Genomic DNA, 11,058 nt, shown 5'->3' with positions numbered 1-11,058 from the left:
CATCCAGTCCCGCTCGTCAGCCCCATTGTTGCAGAGACAGTGAGTCACTTAATCTCCCGCTAATTCTTCGGACTTCGCTGGGTCGCGGCTGTTTGTTTGCTTTCGCTTGCCTCGGGGGGAGCCTCATTCCTGGCGGTGGCCCCGCGGCGGCGCATCGAGGTGGGGGAGAAGTGGAATGAGGGAGGAAAGAGCTTGAGGAAACTTAAGAGGAGAGTTGATTAGTTTGGGGAAGCTGCTTCCGCTGCCGGTTCCGTCAGCCCGCCCGGTAAAGCGGGGACCCCCTGGGATTCCCCTGCGCCAGGGGTACAGATATCCGGGGCCCTTCTTCACTCTGGGCCGGGTTCCAGTGTCGGGGGTCGGCCCCATCCCCGTGGTGAAGTACTGCTTGTGCCTCTTTCCTTGTGCTCTAGAAGGTAATCGGAGGAGCGGCGGAAGATGAACTCCCAGCAGCAGAGGATGGCTGCTATAGGGACTGACAAGGAGCTGAGCGACTTGCTGGACTTCAGTGCGGTAGGATATTCTCCGAGGGCTTCTCATGGTTTCTGCGTGGTAAAACGAGCTGAGGAGTAGGGGCGGCAGCGTACAGGGCTCGGCTGGGTCCGTCTCAGCCAAGTTGGACACCTGAACTTTGATGTAATGTCTAGACTTCCAGATTTAATACTGTAATACCAGCTGGGTCAATTGGTTTAACTAGTTAAAATGAGGGTGACCCAGTGATGGCATAATCTAATAATTAAGCTGGCATGTGGCACTGGTACTTTAACTTTTTTTTTTCTTTTTTTTTCTTTCCTTCAGACAAACAGAAAAGAAAATGTAATGTCCATAAATAATCAAGCTTGTTGGTGTATAGTTTTAGCTTAACAAGTACAGTTATTTATTGTGTGATACTAACATTTCAAATAGGTGTGTTATTTGTAAACACAGTAGAATGCTACTGCCTCTCAAAAGCTGCCTTTATCCAGTGTCTGAACTCACAGATCAGCAAGAAATATGTTTTGAGTAGCAAAATTTAAGATACAGAGCTATTTGAAGTTGCGACAGTAGTCAGTTTCCTTTTTAATTTTGTTTTTTCAAGTTTTGTGTGTTCATGTAGAAAAGAGATTTTAGTAATATTTATAAATTGCAAGGAATACTTTAGTTTATTGACTTTATTGGTCTTACATTCTGTTTGTTTGCTAGCAGAAAAGTGAATCAAATAATTGTTTCCTATTAACTTAAAAAAAAAGTTTACATTAGCAATTTGGCACAGTTTCAAAGCCAGTTTAAATGCATTTTTTTTGTTTGTTTGTTTTGCAGATGTTTTCCCCCCCTGTTAATAGTGGGAAAACCAGACCAACTACGTTGGGAAGCAGCCAATTCACTGGATCAGGTAGGATGCACCCAAGATACGTAACATTCACGTAACTAGCTGTTGATGCTTTAGTTTAGTCTTCATGTATGGTAGTCTTTCATTTGTATGTATTCTCATAAGACATTGAGATTAAAGATAAGTGGTTTTGATCTGACTTAAGAGCACATTTCCTTGACTTCAACCACAGGTTTAGTCTGTTTTCCTTAAACTACTTGTCCCAGTACAGCGGAGTGTTAGTATCTCTGCTCATATCAACATGCAAGTTCTCTGTCTTGTGGTGTTAAAAATGAATGGTTTCTTTGATAAAATCAAACTTACCTGTTCAATTGAAGTATTTTTTAGCCTTTGTATGAAAGGGGTAATCACTGAAGTAAAATGCCAAATAATGAGACACTCCTGACTCAAGGATATAGTTAAAAAATGCAGTTTTTAAAGAAGATGTAAGGCTTAGACAATTTTTTAGTACTGTGTAGTTCTCAAAGTTTTGGCAAATAGAATTCTCTCATGTTGAACCTTTGCCAGTGCTTCTGGAAAACAAGTAACGGTATTTACATGTTGCCTGTTTTTTGTAGCATCAATGACTTTTCATTGAGGTCTACCTAATGGCTTTTTTTGAGATATTTTTCACCTGAGCCTGAAATAGGAAAGAAGTGCAGGGTTTTTTTAACAGATATTTTGTATCATTCTTGTAAAGGGTATGTTTCTTAATACTTAAAAAGGGAAACTAAAGTGACTTTGGATAACATTTGTTCTTACCTATGCTTATTTTCTGTGAATTCATTGAAGTGATAATTTTGTTTTTATGAATATAAATGATGCTTGTGTCTTTAGTTAAGGTTAATGAAAGCGAATTTTTAGAATTCCAGTAAAGTAGTTGCTTGAAGTTGTGTAGTAACATGGCCTGTTTGCCTTTTATGTTGTCAGAGCTATTCCTTTGAGAGTCCAAATCACGCCCTGCATTTTGGTGATGCTTAAGAATTTTTTGTTGTAAAAGCATCTTAAAACTTAGAATTTGCATACTTTTGCCAACTCTTCTGAGATTATCTTCCATATATAAACAGAGTATATAGGCAATGATTTAAGTGTACCGTACTCAAAAAAATAATTTTACTTTTTCTCTCTTGAAATACATAAGTGGATTTGTCCTGGTCTTTGAAGGTACATTGATTTTTAAATTACTGTCAGTGGTAAACCAGCAAATCAATATATGATGTAGTAGGGTTTTTTTGGGTGGGTTTTTTTTTTTTAATTTAAGTATTCAAGACAGTTGCTTCTCAAAAGCTTGTTTTAAAGACATTCAGGCAGCTATAACTTATTCTGGGGAGCACAAACTCAGCATCTTATCCCTCTTTTCTATTGCTTTTTCTGAACAAGTAGAACAACTTGCTGTTGAATAATGAAGCTTTTATATTTTTAGTTTAGCTATTAGATCATTTGTAAGTAATGCAGCTTGCCCTATTTGTAGGTGATGTGTCCTCTTCTTTCCGTGGATGGCTGGAGAAAGAGAAAGTCAGAATACTTAGCTTTTTGGGAAAAACAGTGTTATTGACTCCTTGAATTTCTTTACTAATATCATCACATAGATAGCAATTATGAGCAATTAGAGTGCAGCTGTCCAACAAGCTACAGCCTCAACTGAATTGTCTTGGAAATGCTAAAGGTATTTAGTTGTGGGTGTTAAATCAACATTTCTACTTGTAGAGATTCACTATTTATTGGTAGTATATGCTCTACTTATTGTAATGTTATGACGTAAGCCTTGACCTAGGGGGATTCCTCTGCAGGAGTGAGAGGTGACAAACTTCTATATTAGTTGTGTTCTGAGTCAGTGTTGAGTGTTGTAGAAAGACTATGTTAAAATCATTGACAAAGTATATAGAAGTGAAGCTTGCTTCACTATCTTTCCCACTAAACTCAGGTGTTTTTCTGATGTCTTTAAAAGTATACTCAAGGAACGTGTTTTCCTTTTCTTAGATAAGAATGTGTTTATTGTTTGTTATTGTAGAGCCCTCTTTGTCTCACTTAAACAAATGTGAAAGCACATTCTCTGCCCTCCTTGAACTTAACCAGTGACTTGAGATGCAGCCTGATGGCCCCCATTAAATAGGTGAAAATCAGCAGCTTGTCTGAGTCATTCTTGAGAGTGTATATTTCTGGTAAAATGGATTTAGAAGGAAGGAATGGTCATGATGCATTTTCTTTGCTATCTCCCAAGCCCCCAGTTTAAAAATACTAAGTAGTTGCTATTCAAGGATGGTTATGTTTTGTTTTTCAGGTGTGGCTTTGTGAAGTGTTGGAAATATTAGGCTGTATGTTATTAATAGTGATGTAACAAACTTGATATGGTATAATTCTGATGTTTCTGTTGATTCTACTGTAAAAATGTGTAATTAGGTTGCATAAATGAAACGGCTAATATGACTGATACCTATAATTTGTAAGAAAATGCTGTCATGAATTAACATACAAACATTGTGTTTTTATTAAAAGATAGCTAAAATGTGAGGTTGGGGCAGGCTTGCTTTCTACAGATCAGTCAGTTATGAATGAAAGCTGCAGATGAACTAATCTGATAGATCATGCTATCTTAAGGCAGTGAGTCATGTAAGCTGCTGCTGAAGTCAAGTAACTTGTTCAGATTCCTGGTGAAAATAAACATATTTGAAAAGTAATTTGATATGTTAGTCAGTGAGGTAAGCCACAAAATATTCTTTGTCATACCTGTTGTAATTATCTCATGTTTAAAATATAACTTCCCATTCTTTTTTCCTCCCAAGCCAACCTGTGAAGGTAAAGCCATTTCTGTCTTAGAAATTGTAGGAGTAATCAAAGGTCAGAGATGTGTTCTATTTGGTTATTTAATTAGGTTTTTTTAATAGATTTTATTTAGAATTCTTTTTCTGTGTTACTACAATGGTTAATAACATTATTTGTGATTTACTGTGAGATTTTGTTTTGCTCTCTGTCAAAACCACAAAACGTATGCCAGTACAAACCTGGCATAGGCAATAACAGTGCAATTTTCCTGTGGTTCCCAGTATGTTCAATCTCAATTTCAATTTTACCTGTGGTTGAATTTTTTTAATCTCATGTGTGATACCCTAAAACTAAACTCTTTTTTTTTTTTTTTAATTTGCAAAGAACTTTAGATGTTAAAGAAGAATAGGTCAGAAATGACATTTTACTATCTTGTCTGCTGTGTTCAATTTTGATAGCCTCCTTACTGTACCAATAGCATTATTTTATGTATGTGGCTGTGCATATAGTCAAAAACCTAGGGTAAGATAATGTTGATTAAACCCCAAATTTGGTAAGAGTTCAAGAGCTAAGCTGTCAAAATATGATTCTTCTTGCACTTGTAAGATTCTTCTGAAGTTCTTTGAAAAATCAGCACACATTTGTGTGTGGAAAGCTTTGGGCACAAATGCTTTGTGTACCCAGACATCCCTTGTGATAGACCTACATGTAAAAAAACCCTTTTGAATGCATCTCTAGGTACCTATTCCTGTCAGTTTGGTCCCCTTTTATGCATATTGAAGAGGCTGCCCTTTTTACTGTCCCTTAATGTATTGGCTTTAAGGAATGGATTGGGATAGGTCACTAATTAGTGGCTTGATGCAAAGACCATTTAAGTTGATAGCCTGCTATTAACCCGAGTGTCCCTAAATTAGGGCTGTGTGTATTGAGAATGGACACAAAGGCAATTCTTTAGCAAGTCTATTAAGTTATCAGTGTGGCCAAAATTAGCAAAACCTGCCTTGATTCCTGTTTCTCAGTCCTGTAAACTCTTGTTTAATTTTTAGTTTTGCATCAGCAGTTCCTTATCCAACAAACAAAACCTCAGCAAAAACATTTGGCTGAGTTACTTGGATAGGCAATGTTTTAAGAACTGCATTCTTCAATACCCATAGCCAAATCACAGACATGGAGAAAATTACAGAAAGGTGAGACTTTTTATGTATTCAAGTAAAAGCTCCTAACTTTCAAAAAAAAATTCTTTTTTTTTTTTATCAGAACTGTGATTTCTAAGAAGAATTTGTTGTCTGATATCATTCAACATGTGTGTCTGTTGCAGTCTCCAGTTGAAGTGTAGAAAATACCTTATGCCTGCTCCTAATTCAATGATTAAGGAATTGATGAGAAGTCTCATGTAGTCCCAGAGTCTGATTTTATGATGTGTTAGGTCATAATAGATGCTTTTAACCTAGGTGGGTGGGGAAAAATTGGAAGGCATATTTTTCAGAAATGTAATCTGTATTTCTGGTTTTGTCATCCAAAATACATTATGGTCCTGTGTGTTTTTGTTGTTTAGAAGAAGATAAGCTTGTTGTGTGTTAAATGTCAAAAATCTCAAGTGGCCTGCTAAAATAAATGTAAGGTCATGTAGCTATGTGTTGGGTTTTTTTTAATTATTATTATTTCTATTTAGTTTGTCTTCTAGCACTGTTGAAAGTACACAAGCATATCTCATAGCTTGATATTTCATCTTGGGTATGAGGGGTCCTAAATTTTGTCCTCTTCTGAAGAGCCTGATAAGAGTTGTAGAAGACTTGTGCTTGAGAGCAGAAACCTATTTGTAGTTTCTCTCCCCTCTAGATGTTTGTAGTGGAGACGCATGGATTACCATTCAAATGGACTGATCACAAGTGTGCTGAACATTTTCATCCAGATCCCTCCTCACCTATTGCTTTAGAAACCTAGAAGGGTGGTACAGTGCTAGTAACTGACGCTGAAACTTACCTGTTGGCAGCCTCTGCTTCGCTATTGCTGTCTTGTACTCCTTCCCTTCCCTCGCCTTTGGAAAGATAAATTACCAGACACTCCATGAACAATCTTGAGAAGTACAGCATATAAAAGGGCTAAGTAACTGCTTTCATATTCCTGTTTAAGAAAGAGGAGGGGAAAATATGGTCAGAGAGAGCTGACAAGCCAGCTTTAAAGCAGGCAGTCTCCCACATGGTGTTTGTGGTCATGTGGATGTTGAAGTATTTGTAGTTTTGTTTGTGTTTTGTTTGTTTGTTTGTGTTTTTTGTTTTTTTTTTTAAAGGAGGAGAAAAGGAAGTGTAACTGGAACAATTAGATGTTCTGAATCTAGCTTGAATAAACCATTATTGCCATTGGCTATCTATTTGAAATGGCTGTTATCACTTAAGGTAATGGTATGAACCTTGTGTCAGAAATTCCTTGCTGTCTTCCAAAACATTCATTCAGTAGTGTTCATCCTGTGTTCTGTATAGAGGTACACTTGACACTGTTAATAAAGGAAACTAACTTTTGTTATATTGGCATGTAGAAAGCGTTCTTTCAAAAAGCTAATGCCATTATTTTGGCAATTATTTCACCCTGAGTGAGAGGAGTGATGTGATGGCTGTGTTTGCAAGCACAGTAGCAATAAATGTTACTACCTTGGAGTGCTTGGAGGATCTTTGCAGTGTTATCTCTGGGTAGCTTCAGAAGGTCTAGGGTCACAGTAGTGCTTTGTGCTTTCTTGATGTGGATGTACCCAGGATGGGGCACCTCTCACCATAACTGCACGCTCCAGACAGTAGCTCTTTTGTCTGTCAGATTTTTCTGATCTACTGTAAGTGATGGAGAGTATCCATATGCTTTGTAGAGTGGTCCTAGAGGAATGTGGGAAAGAATATGCTTTGAAATTGCCTGTTAGTGTATTTTTTAATTCATCCAGAGAACAGTGTTGATGTAAATGTAAACACAAGGACTGAAGTTTTAGAAGTGAAGGAAGAATCCAGAGGAGAGACTGAATAGACACTGCATATTATCTGGGGAATTTCTGTTCTAGAAAGAAGTATAAATGAGCTTTTTGTGTGTTTGTGTCCTTTAATGGCAACTGTAACATACTCAGTCCCTTAATTAATCTAGAACTTTTATGTCTGTAGCCTTTGCTAAGGCTTGGTTTTTTTTTTTTTAACTTTTTAAAAATTTGTGGTCTTTGGCAAGGGAATTTCACATTAAAAGCATGTTTATCATATATAGAGGCCAAAGTTCCCCTTCCCCCCACTTCTCTCCAGCTGTCACACAGAGTACTTAACCCCTTAGTCATTTTGCTGTCGAGTTGGTATGACAGCTGTTTGTCTCGGATAATTCTACTTTATCCATAGTTGAGCTTATAGATACTATTATATGAATTTTTGTTGATCTACTAGTTTTAAAATTGACTTCATCTAGTTTAGTAGACCCTTTGAGCTGATGTCTCTTGACCATGGGGATACAGTTGTTGGTTTGTGTACTCTTGCCTTGAAGGATTGTTTTTGGAGAACAGCACTGAGCATTTTTAGAAGCTTTGTAAAATTTCTTAGATCACATCTGGATCTATAAGTAATCTATGTGATATAATAAAGCCTTCTATCTTAAATTTCCTCCTAAATAAGTATTATATTGTATTTGGAAACTCAGCTTCAGTAAATGACAGAAGTATACAGTAAAACTTGATTAGTTTTGTATGTCTTCCTGTGAGGAAATCACTAAATTTAAATAGTAAGTAAACACAGAAGTGAAGACACAGTTTTCTTCTGCATGTGAATTATTTGATGGAGATTGTTGCCGAATACTTAAAACTGGTTTTAAATTGTGTATACATCTTAACCACTTTTTGTTATTAGACATTGTAAGAAAAGGGGAAAAAGTATTATTTCAATGCATAGTTATAAGTCTGAAGACAGAAAATGTTATTTTTAATCTCTGTTTTTTCTTCTGTGTTTGGTGATGACTGCTCCTTCAGTTTGTGGAGCGTTTTATTTATTTGAGAGTCTGTATGTCCCGAATTCCATTTTACACTGAATTGGAAGTACTTGTGGACTTTGAAAATAGTACAATTAGTTATTTACTAGTGGTTGTAGGGGCAAGTTTTTTTGTTTTGTTTTGTTTTTCTATTATGAGTCTAAAATGAGGCAATGTTTTTTTTTTTTAATGTCTTGAATGAATGCCTTGTTTTTTTTAATGTGTGAAACAAAGCTATGTTTGTAAACACAACATTGAAAAACATAAAGGGCATACTTTTTTTGGTGAAGATGTTAACTGAATGCCAAGAATGATCAGAAAGAGGCGCTTTTGTTACATTTAACAATATCTCTGTCTTCAGAGGATAATCAAGCTAAAATGTACCAAATCAATCTTTAGGACTCTGGTAGATTCTTCTTGTGTGCTAGGGATGTGATTTGTTTGGGTGGGTTGGTTTTTTGTTTGTTTTGGGTTTTTTTTAAGAAGGAGCTGGAATTTCCTTAGGTTAAACTTCATGTTCTTATTGATATAATGCAAAAACATCTGGCTTGATCACATCAAAGAAATTGTTGCTGGTATTTTTAAGTTCTTTGAATGGGGAATGTAAGAGGAAGAGACTTGATAGAGAGGGTTTACAGCCCTGGTTGTAGGGTAATGTGGGTAATGCTCTCTAGGAATGCTGGTAAGACCTTAGCATAAAAGTAAGGTTTGACTTGGACAAGGACATTGTATACATCCATGTTAGTGCTATGGAAGACTTCAAAAATTGCTCAAGCTATAGAATTGCATCTAAAAAGATGGCCAAAAGTGTACATTACTGGTATTACATGCAATTACTCTTAACTGGTAAGTGGAAAAGTAAAGCTCATTTGTTGCAGTGGTCCTGATTTCTTGCTCCTAATCTTCTACAGAGATTGCCTATGCTGTTTTTTTGTCAACCTTTGAGAAACTTATGTGTGCTTTTCAAGTCTGCTTTTTTGCATTATTTCTTTTCTGTACAATTTGTAGCTATAGAAACAGTGGTATCTCTGTCTTTATCAGGTTGTTAGTTACATGGAATTCTAGTAGTAAATTAAACCACTTGCTTCCACTCTTCTACTTTCTTTGCATGATCGGAACTGCAGGAAACAATTTGTTCGTGCGTTGCCTCTGAAACAGTTCTTCGCTACTGCCACAGATGAAGCAGTGGTAACATGGAGAAACTTAAGTTAGGCTGGATTGGAGCTTTGTATAGAAGTGTTCTGAGCTTTCATTTGTGAAAATTAAATTTCAGATGGTGTATTTTTTTCCCTTTTAAAATCTAAAGATGAAGAGGCATAACAGATTAGAAATACTAGTAAAATGAGATCCAAATTTAGTAATTTCTAGTTGTGTGCATTTTTAGATGAAATATCAATGAATATCAAACCAAGAATTTAAACCACAACTCATCCTTAATTCAGTATGAACAAGAACTTGGTCTGTAGCATTACATGGTGTCTGTATTTATTGTTTAGGGTATGACCAAAATATATTGCTAATTTTACTGTGTATATCATTGTCTTTGGAGAGTGAAGTGATTTATAGTCCTCCTGTCTTCATTTGTGTTCAGACTTTACAGACAAAATCTTTAGTGTATCGAGTGATTCCAAGTCTTACCTAAAATTAAAATTGAATGCACGCTGGTGGGTTTCATGTACACTATTTACATTTTCAAACTCTATCTAAAAAAAAAAACCCTGTTGGTTCCTTTTTTTTTTTCTTGAATGAGGCAATAAGAAGGGAACCAGACAGATTTAGTGTTAGCATATAATGCGTGAGAAAAAGGTAAAGATTTTAATTTAAAACTAATACTGCTTTGCCAGTTTAGTTTTTCTTGTTCTTTTGGAAAGCATGTTTAAAGCCTAAAAGATGTAGATAAATCCATGCTAAATTAATTCAATTTAGCATTTTGCATGATGCAGGGATGTATTGGAGCCACATAGCTCTTGAGTTTTCTACTGTGTTGCATTAGTGTAAGGATGCTGTGGAGATAAATGTACTTCAGAAAATCCTAAAGTATTTTTAGTCTTTCGTAGGAGATTGGAATTAGCTGTTTATATTTTTTGTTGTTGTTGTTTATTTGAATACAAGATACTATTGTCTTGGTGTTACCCCAAGAGCAATTGTGGCTACTCTGTGAAGTGATTGAACTAGACAGCTTTGCTTGTAGGACAAACATTTTTTTTTAAATTGTGGTTTCGATGATTTTCAATGTGACACCTATCCCGTTCCAGTTTCTTTATGCAGCAACTTCATGAGTCATAATCCTTGCAAAAGAACACAGCTTAAAATAATCACTGATTGTTTCTTCGCAATTCCATTCACTGCCCACTGCAAGTAAACAAGAGCAGAGATGACAATATCATTTAATCCTTTAATGTTTGCTTTTGACGTTCTCTTGTAATAGAGAAGTAATCCATAAGGAGGGTAGCTGCTCTTTCATCTTCCTGAATGCTAAATGAAGCTGAGGCTTTTATGAAGAGATGGTGATTTAATGAAGATGACCGAGTTTTGGAGTAATGAAAAGCTTTTGTATATTTCTAAAAATGATGTGTGGTACTTACCACTGCAGAGTTCAAATGGCTGTGTTTTGTGGCATATCTTTGCAAGATTAGTGGTTGTGATGCTTGGATGTATGGTGATTGAGTAGTATGGTAAAAAAAATTTCCTGTAGTTTGGTTTTATAAAAGAAATGCATCTCTCTGTCACTTTGTGTGTATAGATGCATGTAATGTCTGACGTGTTCTCTGCTCTGTGTAATGCTTTTATTTTGGTAACCTTGAAAATATCTCAGATATCGTATTCCCTTGCTAGAGGACAGTAATAAGCATACAGAAAAACACAGTATGAACTATGTCAATATTACTTATGACAGGAACATCTGAATTGGATTTTTTTTTGCAAGTACTTGTAAGATGCTGAATTTAAGAAGTTCTTCAACTGAAAAG

At 36.0% G+C, this 11,058-nt stretch overlaps 1 protein-coding gene across 5 annotated transcripts in view; it reads left to right on the top strand.

The window, feature by feature from the left end:
• The first annotated feature begins 429 nt into the window (after window positions 1-429).
• TCF12 (transcription factor 12) overlaps window positions 430-11,058 on the top strand; it is a 162,290-nt gene continuing 151,661 nt past the window's right edge. For all 5 annotated transcript variants that reach the window (XM_054387921.1, XM_054387920.1, XM_054387918.1 and 2 more), the window contains exons 1-2: window positions 430-510; window positions 1,297-1,369. In XM_054387921.1, coding sequence (XP_054243896.1) covers window positions 436-510; window positions 1,297-1,369 — 148 coding nt within the window. In that variant the 5' untranslated portion in view covers window positions 430-435. The remainder of the gene's footprint in view (window positions 511-1,296; window positions 1,370-11,058) is intronic.

This window comes from Indicator indicator, chromosome 16, assembly GCF_027791375.1.
Source record: "Indicator indicator isolate 239-I01 chromosome 16, UM_Iind_1.1, whole genome shotgun sequence".
NCBI classification, from domain to species: domain Eukaryota; kingdom Metazoa; phylum Chordata; class Aves; order Piciformes; family Indicatoridae; genus Indicator; species Indicator indicator.
This window is presented reverse-complemented; position numbering and strand designations above follow the sequence as displayed.